This window comes from Anas acuta, chromosome 2 (assembly GCF_963932015.1).
Source record: "Anas acuta chromosome 2, bAnaAcu1.1, whole genome shotgun sequence".
Taxonomy (NCBI): domain Eukaryota; kingdom Metazoa; phylum Chordata; class Aves; order Anseriformes; family Anatidae; genus Anas; species Anas acuta.
The window spans coordinates 124,789,788-124,806,853 of record NC_088980.1 but is presented as its reverse complement, the minus strand read 5'-3'; the positions used below and the strand labels follow the sequence as shown (position 1 = coordinate 124,806,853).

General features: G+C 42.1%; 1 protein-coding gene across 1 annotated transcript; it reads left to right on the top strand.

The window, feature by feature from the left end:
• The first annotated feature begins 14,008 nt into the window (after nucleotides 1–14,008).
• MSC (musculin) lies at nucleotides 14,009–16,391 on the top strand. Its single transcript, XM_068672089.1, has 2 exons — nucleotides 14,009–14,651; nucleotides 15,323–16,391. The coding sequence occupies exons 1-2, from the start codon at nucleotides 14,133–14,135 to the stop codon at nucleotides 15,407–15,409; spliced, it is 606 nt and encodes a 201-aa protein (XP_068528190.1). The 5' UTR covers nucleotides 14,009–14,132; the 3' UTR covers nucleotides 15,410–16,391.
• Nucleotides 16,392–17,066: the final 675 nt, after the last annotated feature.

Sequence of the window (17,066 nt, the reverse complement as noted above, 5' to 3'; positions counted from 1 at the left end):
TTTCACGTCTGGTCCCTCATTCAAGAAGATTTCATGATTTAATATTATTGCTTTTACTGTTTAATGATAGCATAAATCTTTTTTTGCTTCCCCATTCCCCACACCCATAAACTATGCCTATATTTGTCCATTCCTTGGTTGATCAGTTGGGTTGGATGGGAATTTTATTGAGTCTATGATGCTTGAGCAGATTTGTGAGGATAAGTTCTTCATAAGAAAAGTTCACCCAGCAGAGATACAGGAATTAACTACAGAAAAGGGCAGCTTTAGACACTCTCTTGTCCTTCTCCCTCCTCTTCCCCTCAAATATGTATTTATTTTTCTATTAGTACCTACCTCAGTACCAAAGATAAAAAGCTTCTGGTTTCATTTACTCTGGTAATTGCTTCTTGTAAATGATCCTTATGAAAAAATCTTGAAGAAATAAAAAGGTGAGAAATTAGCATCAGTTTGCTACACTGACTAGCATTCTGTAGTAGTGACTTCTGAAATCTCGTATTTCAATCTGAATGAGATCTGTAGACCTCTTTTCAGGACTCTATGAAAGATGACTACAAAAAGGAAGTTCAGCCATGTATTGTCTCCAATGATTGTAGAGAAAGTTCCACAACTCTTCATTCCTCATTCACTCTTTTTCTCCTGAATTGCCATGGAATTCTCCTAAATCTTTTTTAAGAAATCTTTTGATAGGACGGCAGAGGTCTGCAAATTTAACACTGTCATCCAAATGGCTTTTGCTGAAGAATTAGCAATTATTTCTGAAGATAATTTTCCCCTTAGATCAACAAAAAATGTCCTGTAAGCATCTTTGATGGAGATCTCACTGCAGTAAAGCAAGCTGTGAGAAGAACCTTTGTTTTCTGGCAGTTGTATTTTGTTTTGTTTTGGTTTGGTTTGTTTTGGTTTGGTTTGTTTTGTTTTGGTTTGGTTTGGTTTGGTTTGGTGTGGTTTGGTTTGGTTTGGTTTGGTTTGTTCAGTATGGTCTTCTTCCAGGTTTGGGAGCCACTGGTTACCTTAAGTCACAGAATTATCTCTGATTCTAGGTCCAGAGAATCCAATAAAAGGGAGCAATGCAAAATTAGTGGGCTTCTCAAAAAGTTGTGGTCAGGGACTTTTTTAGGTCTTGCAATACAAAGCCCTAGCTATTAAAAACCAGAAGACAGATGAAATAGATGATCTTTGCTTCTTCCTAAAAATAAAAATATTTTTTTACTTCTACAAAGTCAAAAATATTTTGAGTTCATAGACAGAAAAGAATTAGAAATAGAATTGTTCCTGCAAAACAGAAACAATCCATATAAATGATCCTCTGTCCACACTAAAGGACTTGGATCTCAGTGTGTGATCCATGAATTGCAAAGCATGGAAAGCTCAGACAGTGACAGAAAACTTACTCCTACCTGCAGGGACAGACGTGTTAATGGCAACACTGTGTGAAGAGGCAGCCAAGCAGCCTGGGCCTCTCAGACAGTGCTGTCGCTTGCCAAGCTCAAGGAATGGCTGAAGGTGTTCAGAATGAACTTAGAGCCAGAATGAAGAATGGTAACTACTTGCCTTGTTTCTAGATGAGTCTACAGGAGTATGTTTATTTAATTTATTTCAGCTTACTTTCATATGAGAAATACAGATTTGAAAGAAAGCAGTTGGAATATTTTTGGTCCTGATATCCCTTGACAGTCTATGCAAAAGTGATGTACTTATATGTGTAAATATGTGTGGTTGATAGTTTCCTACAAGAAAATTGAATTAGTCATGTAAATGAATGAAGATTTGTATATACCATAAATAATCAGCATCAGGAAGCTTGCACGTTCTCATTTTACAGAAAAGTACTTGCTTCAGAAGTAGACTTCTCTTCTTGAACTTCTCTATAAACCAATAAGCTGCCCAAATAACAGAGTACAAGGATTTACTTTTTTTTCATATTTTCTCTTTATTTGGCAACCTCTACAACAACATCAGCAAAGTACTTCACTGTATGATTGATGACACTAAAGTCTTCGCAAAGAAACTTCAATTATGTGTGTCTTCAGTAGCAGAAAACTGATAAACCAAATCCTTGAAATCTGTTGTTTAGAAACAAAGGGTCAGTAGAAGATAACAAAAAGAGTAAAGTAAATGAATGTTTATTAAATTAAAATAAAACCATTCACAGAAAATTGCAGTCCTGTTTCCAACAGTAAAGGAAAATGAGTAGTCATTTCAATGATGGAGGGCAAATCCTCTATTCATACAGAAACTTCTTGGCTGATACCATCTAAAATGGAAAAAAGGATTAGGCAAATTAAAGCATATAGACTTTCCATGTGTTTTCAGAGCCAAGATATAAACTTTGTTTAGGGAAAATACAGTTTTTAATCAACATGTGAAGTAATTTCCTATGTTAAAGCCACTATAGGAAAATTGACACTGACATTAATCACGAAACTCTGTTTTGGGTCACTGTCTCTGATTGTAGTGTGAATTGTTAGAATTTGCTTTCAGGGCATCATATTCTTCTTGAAAAGTTAGGGAAATCCAGAGTTGGAGGTAGTTATAATGCCAAGCCAGGCACACAGTGCTATCATGTCTTGCTTTTCAGATGGCATAAAATGTATGCTGGAAAGTTTGGTGTGAACCTAAGGGATTATAGCCTACATCAATCTCAGTTCACAGTTTGAATAAGGACTCAGCAATCAGCTTTCAGTCCATCTTCTGTCCAGTGCTTGACATGACAAACCCACTGTATCAATCCCACCCTAGTCTACTGCGTATTCATAGAAATTATCGCACGCAGGATTTACAACATACACCCAGTGCAGACAGCACAGTCCACCCTCACTGAAAATATGATTTATTGTGTTCTGAAGTAGCCTGAGTGTCCTATAAGCTATAATCTACCCTTACTACCCTTACTCTACTCCTGTATTAATGAAAGTTATTGGTGACCCTCTGTATTTAATTAGGCCTTGCTGCAGAACACTGGGATAGTAAAAGTGTACATGAATTCCAAAGTCAACTCATGGAAGAAAAATTTATCAAGGTCCATTACATTTAAAGACAAAATATTAGGCTCAGGGAATTATTGAAACTCAAATTGTTGGGTGTTGAGAGAGCATTTTGAGGCATATCACAATATTCTTTCTTTTACTTACATTTTTCTGGACACTTTTAGCCACTAAGACAGAACTGGATTAAATGGGCCTTAGGACCTAATATCATTATTCTTTCTTCTTAAATTCATGTTTAATGTGCTTAAAAACAAGAGCTTCCCTATTCCTGAATACTTTATCTTTCCTGAATTTATCTTTAAAAAGATGAGTACTGTGGCTGCCTGGAAAGGGCAGTCAATGATGTTTTGTTCAAACAATATTTTTCAGCATAGCAAGGAACAGGAGAGGAACCTAGAGAAGCACAAAAGTCAAAGTTTTTTTTGTATGTTTTTTTGTTTGATTGTTTATTTTTATTTTATAAATATTAGTATCATTGTTATCATCATTATGCAAGTATTGATTTTATAGCATGTTCTACCTCCATATTGATGTTCATGACAGAGTTCTAGAGACACAAAGGACATCTCCTGAAGGTTTCTGTCATTCAATTGAAATGCATGCTACAAAGTCTAAGCTCTCACTGATCTTTTGCCTCTGTTAAAAGTCAAAGTTCTCCTAAAAAGAATGATATTTCTAACCATATTTTACTTCCTGTTCAAGTCCTGTGCCTGCTTCTGTCTGAATGTTCCTGAGCTTTGTTGTCTTATTCATCCATAGAAGTCAAAGGGAGGGAAAAAAATAATTTGATATATTTTTTCTCAGATACCTGCACAAAGAAAGAAATAGATGTCAGTGCACTGTTTCAGTGTGCTGCCTGGTGAATGATTCCTGCATTGTGACATCTCATGTGATAAATTTAACAGATGACATTATGACCTATAAACCTAGTAGTAACTCTTACCATTTACTCCTAGTTAGTTGAATTGTGATACCAAACATTTAGATTGTTAGGATTAGGAGAAATGAACTGCACCCTAAACAAGATTTATGCTAATTTATCTACATTTAAAATGCTACACATAGCTATGAACAGAGGCATGAACATGTATGTATCTCATACATGTGCTAATCTTGAGGTAAATAGTGGCAGAACATACTTCCTTGAAGCTTCCTACCACTTTATGAGCATAATGATTTACATAAATCATGGACATAAATTGGTCTTGTGGATCTTGGACATGAACTTATTCTCCTTACTTCTTTTGGTCTTGCTACAGACAGGTGCCAAATTATTATTATTATTATTATTATTGTTATTGTTATTGTTATTGTTATTGTTATTGTTATTGTTATTATTATGTTTTAGATGTATTATAAAACCAAAGAGTAAGTTGTTATTTCCATTTTCTTGAATATATTCCCTCTGGATAGTTTTATTTTCATGTATTTGTTCACTGGAAAGCATACACATTTTCACCACACACGACTACTTCCAATTGCAGGAGCACTTAAGAATTGGTTATTGTAGTCATCACCTATCTTAACTTACATTTTAGTTTAGTATCAGTTGAATCTTAGCTTGCTAAACCATTCTAGTGTTTCTAGTAAAATTGAGCTGTTGTTTCACTGAACGGTCTCAGAAGCTGTGTTTGGACCTTCTTTTCTGTGTTTCTAATCATGCTGAAGATGCAGGAGTTGATCAGCATTAATGTACAATTGATGTATTTATTCCAAACTAATATATAATTCATCCAAGTTCTTCCCTTTGTGTTATTATATCTATTTCATTATATTAAAAGTTTTTCAAACACTAATAACAATCTTTTGATGCTACACAAATCTCTGCAGCATTTGTTCTATAAGCCCAGTCTCTGTTTAGATGAATGCTACTGTGAAGTTTTTCTTCCAGAAGTTATATGCAATATCAATACCTTCCTGTTCCCTCCTCATATGCCCTTTTAGCTAAGAAAGCTGAGCATTTGGATACTGCATTTGATTTGTCTTTCCACAGCATGATACATAACAGCAGTCTTGAATATTATTGTTGTACATGTATCTTTAAATGTCTGTTAGTTGTTCTGTTTGTTCTTTTCTGTTTCACTGGAATGAGATAACCAGATTTTTTACCAGATTGTGATATCACAGGTTTTTAAAAAGCCTCTTTTTCACCCACAGAAATGTTCACTGCTTGAAAGACTGATTTTATGCACCTGTAGATTTTTTATTACCTACATTCTACTACAAGACTCAAAATCTGATGAACTCACTGAACCCACTGAGCATTCCACCAAGCAGAGCAATAAACTATCTTCTGTATCCATGCCCTACCAATTCCCCATAGAGCTGGAGTTACTCATCTTTCACCTTATTCTTTCATTTTTATAAATAACAGCCAAATCTTGCAGCCCTTATTTTATATTGGGTCTGTATATCAAGTGCTCATGAAAGCAGAAAGCACAGCAGTAAGATAGGACAGCTCCAGCCAAGGCACTAAGTTACATTTCAGGCAGTTCTCTCTATCTTCAGAGCCTTTTACAAGCTTACAGACATAATGTGCACATTAACATAGGAGCATTCTCAAAAAGGCAGAAGCATTTTGTCTGTACTTTTGTGAATAATCTTGTGTAATAGTCTTTGACTCTTACTCATTAATCAGATGTGTAATTTCTCCAAAAACAATGAACACCTTGCTCCTAGACTCAGTAAACTTGATAAAGAAGATGTTCAAAAATGGCTATATCAAGAAATATGACTTTCCCTGCTTCAAGGTTAGATAATTTCTATATTTTAAAACACTTAGTTATTCTAGGACTTTCTGGTTTTCTTGGGAAGGGTACCAGTTCACCAGTTCACCTTTCCTTATTCAACCAACATTCTGAAGATTAATGTGTTTATCACAGGTTCAAACTAGCTTAATCATTTTGCTTTAGAGACCTTAATAAAAGAACTTAATTAAAGAAGGCTTTTCAGGGGCTGTCTTGAAGTTGGTAGATTGGATAGCTTATCATAATTTTAAGAAACATGGGGTAAATGCTTTACATATCTCATTTATGCCCTCTATTTAAAGTTTGTTCAAAATAAATGTAGGATTTGATTAATTTGGTTAGGAAAACTTTTATGCCAAAATTAAAGAAACTTATACCAATGTCCATATAAATTAAAGAATATTAGTGTCTTCTTTGATTTATCTGCAGATGCATTTAAAGCTGCTAATTAAGTCATTAGACTTAATCTTGAGTGTATGAAACTTCAGATCCCTGAGATTGTTAAAAGTTTGGGTTGGGACAGAAAATAAATAAATAAATAAATAAATAAATTACTGTCTCTCCATCGGTATTAGCTTGAAACAGGAAACAAATCAGTTTCAGACAAAATAGTAATTTGAATCAGATCAAATTATGATTGCTGAAAGGTATGTGTGTTCAAGAGTTTCAGAGACCAACAAGAATGCAAAGATAAACTCATAAAACTTATAACTGCTCTTTGCATGAGACTTCTAGCAAAGTTTTTCTAATTTAATTGTGAGAAGAGTATTATTTTTCTGGTTTTACTTGGAAAACTGGGGCATTGATATATGATAAGTATAAGATCATTCTCTAGAATAGATGCATCAGCTGCATTTCCTCCTATATAACCAATTAGCTTTATTTCTGCTGACTGCTTTATTGCTTTGTATAGATTATACATGCATTTGCTCTGTATGTATAGAGACCAAAGAGCATCAACACTTTCCATGACAATCATAACAGTTTTCTGGGGGCATTCTTTCCAGATGAGCAGGTTGCACTAACTTCTGCCTTGTCCATCACACTGTCAGTACCCTTCCTGCTCCACTAGCAGTGGAGCACTGGCAGTTTTCTCCTCCAGGACATTGTAACATACACAATGGTCCTGATTCATGAGACCAAAACAACAGCTTACTATTTTTGGCATTCATTACATTATGGCATCATGGGATCTTGACATCTGATGGGCAAAGCAATATTGAACCAACTGCCTTGTGGTCAGGCAATACAATCACAGCCTGAAAAAAAGAGGCAAGTGTAATACCAATCAATCATAGAATCATAGAATATCCTGAGTTGGAAGGGACCCTTAAGGATCATCAAGTCCAACTCTTGACACCGCACAGGTCTACCCAAAAGTTCAGACCACGTGACTAAGTGCACAGTCCAATCTCTTCTTAAATTCAGACAGGCTCGGTGCAGTGACCACTTCCCTGGGGAGCCTGTTCCAGTGCGCAACCACCCTCTCTGTGAAGAACCCCCTCCTTATGTCAAGCCTAAATTTCCCCTGCCTCAGCTACTAATCAAGTAACAATAGTCAAGGTAATTCAACTTTAAATGTGTTTTTGTATAACTTTCTCAGGTTGGAAAGGATGTTGAAGATTTTCTAGCTCCAACCCCCCTAATGTCCTTAGTCAGGTGTTTTTATTTTTATTTTTGTTTTCAGAATTAGACCAAATTTAATTTTATATATTTTGGTGAGAATATTTCCTATTTTAAACAGGGGTCCACAAAAAAAGACCTAGACATTGGGAATCGTGTTTTCAATTTGAATCACTGCGTCAGCTCCATTAAAATTGATGGATCTGCAACTTCTTTCTCTAGTTGATGACCTTGCTCAGCTCTATTGTCGTTTGTCTTTTAAGAAGCATACCTTTGAAGCATACAAGGTTTGCCATTATGTCCTGGTTTCAGTTAGGACAGAGTTAATTTTCTTCCTAGTAGCTGGTAGAATGCTATGTTTTGGCTTAGGATGAGAAGAGTGCTGATAACACCCCGATGTTTTAATAGTTGCAGAGCACTGCTTACACCAAGCCAAGGATGTCTCAGCTTCCTGCTCTGTCCTGCCAATGGGCAGGCTGGGGGTGCAGCAAGAGTTAGGAGGGGACAGACCCAGGACAGGTGACCCAAACTAGCCAAAGGGGTATTCCATACCATCTGACATCATGCTAAATAATATATAGGGGTGGCTAGCCAGGGGAGGGGGACCGGACTTCTTGGGGTTAGGCTCGGCATTGGTCAGCGAGTGGTGAGCAATTGCATTGTGCATCACTTGTTTGTACACATTAGTAGTAGTACTATTATCATCATTATTGTTATCATTGTTATTGTTATCATTATTTTCCTGTCTTAACAAACTGTCTTTATCTCAACTCATGGGCTTCACTTTCCCATTTCTCTTCCCCATCCCAGAGAAGGAGGGGGGAGGGTGAGTGAATGGCTGTGTGGTGTTTAGCTGCCGGCCAGGTTAAACCACGACACACTAATATTGCAATAGTAGTGCTCTTAATCTTTTTATAATTCTACAAAAGTTGTTATATGATGCGTACAGGTTTCCTTTTCTAGCACCTTGTCAATAACAGTGTTATAAATAGAATATCTGATTTGTTTAGCAAAATCCAGGTAAATCCAGTTGCATTTTCTTTTCTAACTGCTGAGCTAGAGAAACCTACTATGAAAGAAAGAAATATGTCATTTCTAATCCTGGTTTATGCATGGTAATTAATTATTAACATAATTCAAACTCAATGCCTCTGGTAAAATATGGAAAGGTTTATGGACAAAAGCTTGACCTCACCTACACAACAAGGAAACATCAAAGGTAGAGTTTAAATGTCTGAAGAGAGTAGAAAGAGATCTCAATTTCTCTGTGTCATTGGTTTACGAGCTGATATTCTGCTAATAGAGGAAATAGATGTTCTGAAGGACTAAATCACCTGGAACCTCTCTCCTACAAATCTGATCATCATTATAAGAAATCTAATAAAAAGGAAATTTGCTCCTGGAGATAGAAGTGAAAGACAGCAGCTCTCTTTAAGGGTTCACTGTTTGAGTTCTCATTATGACAGGCAAAACATTATTACACTTCTGTTCATAATAGATGGCACCAGATATCCATTCCCTTTTTAAGGTCTTATTCTTTTTCCTAGGCAATAAAACAAAATGCCATGCACATTAATATGACTTCAACCAAAACATAAAAAAATAAAAATGTAAGCAAGCCACAAAGCAACTTGCAAAAGAATTTAACTACAGCCATCAGAAGTATCTGCAAGGAGTATATTTTAAGATGGTTACAGGAAGCAGCCTGTGAGACTCTGGAACATTTTAGCTACTTAAAATTTAAAGCACTACTGCAGTAATGAAGTGTTTTCAGATGTTGGAGTACTTTGTTGAAGTACTGTGAAAAGAACAAAAATTTCTAGTTTAATAGTGTGTATGATATGGAAATAAGTATTCAGAAAGTGGGAAATTTGGTGTTAAAACCTTATAGCAGAATTCTTAACCTAAAAGTTTAAATTCTTCATTTTTACATGCAGACATACCTATATATGTCAAGATCACATGCAGGAATAACCATGTCTACTACATCAGCAAAATCAGTATGTCATCTATCATATGTTTCCAATCCAGAATTAACCCAGTAGTGGGAGACATGGTGTCTTGAAACTTTATCAATTTAAAATCTAGGCTCATTACAGACCTACCAATTCAAATAGCTGAAAATATTGTATATGAAATATTCTATGAAGGGGAACAGAGCACAGACAGAGTGATGCTGTCTGTTATAAGGGAAAGAGCATCTATCCCGACATGGCCTGTGCTTGTTCAGAGACTGAGTGCTGATGAGGTAAGGTGTCGCAAGATGCTGACCTGCCTGGTTGTCAAGTGTTCAAGAGCATGTGACTTCCATGGAGAATTTGTTCCCCAGAGAAAATGAGAAATAATCTCACTGAGGAACTAAACATGAGGCTTCTGTGGCTGCAGTCTGCTTGTGAGAAGTGTGGTCCCTCCCTCCATTCAGCTAGAGATGCAAAGCACTGGATGACTTTCACTCTGGACATCTCTGGGCTGTCCCTTTTCCCCTGCTGACCGTGAAGCTGTCTCACCAGCCCTGTGCCCCCTCTGAGAGCCCCCAGTGCCTTCATTAGCGGTTCCTAGGGAAGCTGCACTCCTCCGTCTGCTCTGCTGTAGCCCAGCCAAAGTGAGGGAGTGTGGTGGAGCATTCAAGTATAATGAAGTGCTGTGGTGGTGTTATCTCTCCCCATCTCTTCCATCTTGCTCTGGTGGGCTTCCCTCTCAGAGTGAAACACAAGCAGGAGAGTAACATAGCGTTTCCTCTAGCCTGATGTTTGCTTGTTATTCCAGCTAATTTGCTCCAAGAGAAGAAATAAACTGCACTTTAAACTGTGCCATTAATTATGGTCCTTTTAGGCCAACTGCACATCTCCAGACAACCTTTAAAGAAAAGAAAAAAAAAAAAAAAAAAAAAAAAGAATTAGGGAAAAATCCATCTATCTCTTTTTTAATTAAAAGAAATCCCCATCTCCCCCTCCTCAGCTCCCCCCACCGCCGGCTGATTGACAAAGTGAGCAGAATCCGTGTTCTCACACCAGCGGGTATCTATTACATGAGAACTTTCTTCTGGCGCCAGGAGGTATTTAGAGAGTTTGCCTGGCTACTCCGCAGGGAAAACCGTGCTGAAAGTTGGGGATACCTGAGCAAAAGTGAACGCCGTCCCGTTGTCCGTCTGCTCTGGACGTGGCGGGGAAGGGGGGGAAGAAGGCAGGATAGGGCAGCTGGGAGGATACTCCCGCCTTGTGCTGCGGGGCGGGATCGGTGAGCAGCCCCGTGGCCTTTATCCCACACTTTGGTGCCCTTTTTCCCCCCGCAGGGCTTCCCCCGGAGCTGCCTTGGCCCCGCGGGGCCGCTGCCGGGGGGCGAGAAGGGGGCGGCGGAGCCCGGTCGAGCCCCGGTCCGCAGCTCGCCACCGGGGTGGGGTGGGGAACGATGATGTTCCTGGTGGCGAGGGTGGCAACCGATGGGCAAAATAAATTCTAGTATACATTTTTGTATTATAAATAGTAAATAGTAAATTATATATATATATATATTTTTTTTTTTTCTCTTCCAGAGCTTCATCTATCCTCTGTTTGTTTTGTTTGACATGGTTTGACCCGCGTGTTTATTTATTTATTTATTTATTTATTTATTTATTTATTTATTTATTTATTTATTTATTGTGAAGTGACAGTACGAAAAAGCATCCTTCAGTGCTGCCCAGACCCGTGCCAGGCTTCTCGCTAAGGACAAAGCACGGTACAGAGGTTTTTAACGGGGGCAGGAGTAGTGGGGGAGTGAAGGTCACGGCGCATTTCTCCTTTTTCTAGGCGCCTTTACGGGAAGATCTGAGTCTCGCAGAGGTGTATTTGCTCCAAGTGGCATTTAACAAAGGTTAGAGACCATCCACCTGCTGTGCCTACAGCACCAGCGATGCCGAGCATCCCTCCGTGGCAGAAGCCCCGTATGCCTTTCACGCATCCTGGATGCCTATTGTGGGCGCTTGTGGAGAGGTCAAGACTGAGATGTTTGCCAGACGCTGTCCTCCTCCCCTCCAGACATCCTGCCTTTCTCACCACGGCGAGAAGCAGAATAAAAATGCCCTTGTTACAGTGAGGTCTTTCTGAAAGTGTGAGTGCACTTTAGGTGGGAGCGAAGTGACTCGGTAACTGCTGAGTTCGATGAAAGGACAAATGCCAAAGGAAAGCCTTATTTAAAGCACTTTATCGATAACACATCTCCCTCCTCCACCCTGCTTTGTCGCTGCCAACACCCTAGAGAACGAATACAAAAGACAAGGGGCTTTTAGCAGTTCCCCCTCCTATCCTCAGAGATAACCTGGCTTTTACGGACTTGGCCTCTGCATTTTTTTTCCTCTCTCTCTTTTTCGTCTTGCTGTGATTTTATTTTAGGAAAAAAATAAAATAAAATAAATAAAAGGTCGGTACCTCTTCTGCCCCATCCCAGCTACGCGCCGGGGATGCTCCTCATGCCTGTCCTCGGCTGCAGCACGAAACAGCCCGAGCTGCACAGATAGAAAGGAGTCCAGCTTCGTGGACTTCACTTGGGCGTGTTGCTTTATTTCCTTTCTGGGAAAGCGTGCAGAAAATCACTCCCTTCTAGCATCCACCCTAAATCAAGGGTGTCCCCACAGCAAGGAGAAGATGACTTTGGTGACCTCCGGGACAATAACGGGGGCTGAGCTCCCCGAGGAAGGCCCTTTCTGCTGCTTCTGCCACCCAGGAGCTGCTCTGGCTGCTGCTCCTCGCACTTCACCCGCAGGCTGGGCTTTGCAGCCCCGGCACCGCAAACCCTGCGATGCTGCCTTCGGGTCGGACCTCGGCTTACCTTATAAAGGAGACAGAGGGCTGCACCTGATAACGGGCTTAAAACTGCCCCATATGCAGGGATATTTTCCCTCCTAAGCACACGGAGAGGATAAAGAGGACAAATGGGAGCATGACGTAATGCCCCAATCCCATCAAAGACTTGAAAATGATCCTGAATCCTGAAAGCGATACCTTGATCAGGGTGGCAGAAATTAAAGGAATTTGATGAATCTGAGTCAGCTCCGCTCAGCTTCGTTGGGTGTAAATCCGAACGCTGGTCTCACTCCAGATTTACTCCCTTCTAATTCCCATTCTAATTCCCTTCTAATTCTAATTCCCAGAAACCAAGAGGCAGGCAAAGACAATCTAAGAATGGGGCTATTCCACCTCCCTTCCCCCCAGTCCCAATCCCGACATTAAGCGAGACGAAGTATCCATTACGCGTCACCTTTAATCCGCCGAGGAAGAGGTAAACGCGCAAGGTGAGGTTTGCCATTGTGGCTTTTAAGGCTGGGTACCATTTTCTCCTTTGTTTAAAGAAATTCAGCACTTTCTCCCATTAATCTTTAGCAGGGAAAGCGTTCAGCCCGCACCTGTATAAACAACCCAGATGGGGGGGTTGGGAAGTAAACCTATATCTCTTCCCCTGCAGTATCTTTATATATATATATATATATATTTATACGGATAATGTAGGGTAACTGGGGAGGCAGAGAAAAGAAAAAAATAAAAAGTCCAGCGTGCTCCCCTTCCACCGTACAGCCCGTGGGACCCGGCGAGAGCATCTCGGTGTCAGCCGGAGTTCAAGAGCTCCAGTTGCAAGCCCAGCCGCGTGTTCCGGGGGTTCAGGCAACGTCAAGTTTCCTTTGCAGAGGTTGCTCTTAACCCCGTCCCCGGCGTGGATCCGGCCCCAGAGGGCGAAGCCGAGGTTTACACAGATTTAAACGGCCCTGGGAAGAGCCCGGGGCTGGCGGGCAGAGGAGCTGCTGCCCGGTGCTGGGTGAAAACCCTGCCGGCGCTGCCAGGAAAGTTGGGCGGCAGCAGCGGGGAAGGTTCCACTTGCTGGGGAGGGAAATGTAAAGGGAAAAAAACGGGAGCAAAATTTCGGGAGCAGATCTTTCCACCTGTTGTAGTCATTAGATTCTTTTCTATCCCGCGAGCTGGAACTGTTGTTCTGCTTAACTGTATGCAGGCAGGGCCGGGAAGGCCGGAGAGGAAGCAAGTTCCCGTTATTCACCCGGGGAAGAAGGCTTTTTTGGGGTGTGGGAGGGATGCACGCCGGGGGTCCCTAATGCACGCCTCTCTTGGATTTGCGTATCGGCTCTTCCAGCGGGCGCTGGGTCTCCCTCTCCGCCGCCAGCTCTCTAAGAGCTGTACCGCGGGATTCGCTTAAAGCAAACCGCGAGTGGCTCGTTTGCTCCGGGCCGCAGAGCCGCACATTGCCCCATGGGTTTTGGTTAATTGCCCCCAGCCAGGCGGAGCTCTCAGACGTGTTATACCCGCGGGGGATTCCCTGCAGTTTCCCCCCAGGTTCCCGACACTACCAAAGCGCGGTGCGCGCGTTCCCAGCGACAATTTACAACAGTCCTTCCCCCCCCCCCAACCAAAAAAAAAAAAAAAAAAAAAAAAAAAGACAAGCTCATCCCTGACGACCCCATCCCCTCCCCAGTGCCCCCCGCCTCCCCTCGGCCTGCGGGACCGGCCCCCCCTCGGGGCAGCGCGCAGCTCTGCGCGGGGCAGCGCGGAGAAGGCGCCGCCCCCGGCCGGCTCCTACCCCCTCCTCCTGCCCCCCCGCCAAACCCCGCGACTCCCTCCCCTCGGCCCGGCGGCCGCTTCGCCCCGCGGCCAGCCGCTATATAGGGCCGGCAAGGGGCGCATCCCCCCCTCCGTGCCCAGCCCCCCCCCCCGCAGCCCCTGTCCGCCACGGGGCCGCCCCCTGCCTCCCTCCCGGCTCGCTGAGCGCCTCCCGCCGCCCTCCCGGGCCGATGTCCGCGGGCTCCGGGAGCGAGGCGGAGGAGCTGCCCGGGATGGAGCTGCGGGGGCTGCAGCTGGGCTACCCGCAGCCCCCCGGCAAGCGGCAGCCCCGCGGCGAGCTGTACCCCTCGGGGGACAACTCGTCGGCAGCGGAGGAGGAGGAGGAGGAGGAGGAAGAGGAGGAGGAGGAAGAGGACGGCGAGGGCAGCTGCGCGGCGGGCAGCGGCTGCAAGAGGAAGCGGGCGAGGGGCGGCGGCCCCGGGGGCAAGAAGGCGCCGTCGGGGCCGCGGGGGCCGCCGGCAGAGGGGAAGCAGTCGCAGCGCAACGCGGCCAACGCGAGGGAGCGGGCGAGGATGCGGGTGCTGAGCAAGGCGTTTTCCAGGCTCAAGACCAGTCTGCCCTGGGTGCCGCCCGACACCAAGCTCTCCAAGCTGGACACGCTGCGCCTGGCGTCCAGCTACATCGCCCACCTCCGGCAGCTCCTGCAGGAGGACCGCTACGAGAACGGCTACGTCCACCCCGTCAACCTGGTACGGCCTCGGGGGGCTCGGATGGGAGGCGGGGGGACAGAGCCGGTAGCCCCCCGGCTGGGCCAGCCGTCAAGGAAAACGCGCAGACCCCCAGCGACCCTCGGCCAGGGGCGAGCGGGGGCCGGTTTGGGGCTGGGGGACGGCGGGTGTGTGTGCTCCGGGCTGTCGGGGCAGGGAATCCTAACGAAACAAATTCCTCTGGTATTAGGCAAGTTTAGCGTCCCAAAAAGGAGCAACTCGCTCTGCCGGCTAGCTCGGAGCACGAGTGAGCCGTCCTTAGGTGCTCGGTACAAAGCGAAATGCCCGTTGCCTGCCGAAGGGTTGCTCCACTGGTTGGATTTGAAGAGTTCCTAGGCCTTTTATTTATGAAACCAGACAAACAGTTGTAAATGTTGCACGTTTGATGGGAACAATTTGTTGCCGACCGTAGCAGCGCTGTTGAGGAGCTTTTAATTTCAATGAAGAACTTCATGAAAATATTTGTGAGAGGAACGCGGCGCTCTCTGCACTTCCCACAGGGACGAAAACATGATGACGTGGTTGTGACTGAACCACACTTAGACATTTATCACTAATAAAGCTCCAGTTTCATACTGGGATAAACTTTCTTTCTAATATGAAATAACTTTTTTTTTTTTTTCTTTTCTTTTCTTTTCTTTTTTTCCTTACAGACTTGGCCATTTGTGGTTTCGGGAAGACCTGACACTGACACCAAAGAAGTTTCTACTGCCAGCAGATTATGTGGAACTACCGCTTAGTCAAAGTAATATTATTTTTTTTGATGTTGTTGATTTTTTTTTATGGGCTGGATGTTTTTAAGAGCTATGATTTATTGGCTCAAGACTAGAAGATGGTGACAAAAACCCGACTCTAACAGGGTTAAATTGATGTCTCCCATCATTCCTTTCCCTTAGAGCTCTGAGGGAAATATATATGAAGCTGTAAAGAAGGGAAAAAATTGGAAATTAGAGTTTTCATGAACTAGTTGCAGCAGCTGAAGTCTGAGATTTGGAAAAGCCCTTCTTTGGCTTCACCATTCTTACCACTGCCTGAGGACCTGTTGTTCTGAGGCTGTTAAACTAATGGAAGAGGAACATAATGATATAGAATTAACAGCATGGACCAAAATACAACTCTACATCTAACCCCAAACAGTGTTATTTGTATTCTAAAGCAAAGCAGTATTTTAGAGTAGCTTTGAAACTCAGATTTATAATATATTTTGATGGCTTTTGTATTCACGAATTTGGTTTACTGCAACTATGCATTAAGTATAGTTATACTTTTTTTTTACTTTTTTTTTTTTGTCCTTTTAACCAGAGACTTCTTAAAAACGTGTAAATAGCTAAATTCTGCATTTAGACTACCATCCACAGGAATTAAAATGATTCCTTTGGTTATGTCTTGAAGTGCCACATGTAAGGTGGGGCTGTCCTCAAAATGTGGCAGTTTCTGTGCCTTAATCTGGAAGAGGAATTCAGTTTACTGTAAGGCCAGGGTGCATGTGTTGTAAAGAATTATCTTGTATGAATGCTGCAAAAGAGCAAGAATTTGTAATGTTTTAAACATTTTTCCTGTACTGTTATGCTTATCTTTGAAAAGTTTACCCTCAAAGGAGTTCTAGTGACATTTCTTCACTAGTTCAAATGCTGTAATAAAGGGAGGACGCCATCAAATAAGTTGCAAATGTAAATAACTTTATTTTTTTATAAATTGCATTAAAAGCTCAGTTACAATGAATTACTGGTACTGTGATACTGTGTGGCTGTATCGATGTTGGACCATCTTTGCAATACAGATTCTTGAAACCTGTTTTTGTAAACATGCCCTTCTCTTCCTTATCTCTTGAGAGCAGATGCATCTCCAGCAACAGTCAGATAAGGACATTTTCATCCCAAACTATTCACATAAGGTACAGTACTAAGTCAATCAGCAGGGAAAATCACATTTTAACAATTTATGCAGTTTATTGTCATAATCTTTTCTTTGAATCAGGAAAATAAATAAATGTAGATTAAGAAATTTCTTTAGTACTTTGTTCTGCTTCAAAGCATGAAGGATAGTGTAATAGCTCCTTTTGCTGACCTCTCATTTTACATTTTCATCTGTAGCCTTTCCGCTTTTATTTGTATTTGTGGGGTGGGATAATCAGCTGGGTTTTCCTAGTTAGAAGCAGTCTTTTTCTGTTTTAACTTTAAAACTCTAGAGATAAGATTTTCTTTTGCTCCAAGTATTTTCTCAAGGGTTAATTCACAATCAGGAAAAAAGACAAATTACTTTAGAGAAGAACATACCGCCTCTTCTTAATATTAGTAGCCAGGATGGCTTTTGCTTAACGAGAACTCGTTTAACCTGGTTTATTGTCAGATCATCCTGCACTGTGGTTTTCTATTTTCAGATACTGCATAGAAGCCC

What these genes read in the sequence shown, in the direction of transcription:
- MSC (XM_068672089.1), top strand. Translation starts at nt 14,133, where the DNA reads ATGTCCGCGGGCTCCGGGAGCGAGGCGGAGGAGCTGCCCGGGATGGAG. An exon ending in ACGTCCACCCCGTCAACCTG is followed by an intron (nt 14,652 to 15,322) that starts GTACGGCCTCGG and finishes TTTTCCTTACAG; the next exon opens with ACTTGGCCATTTGTGGTTTC.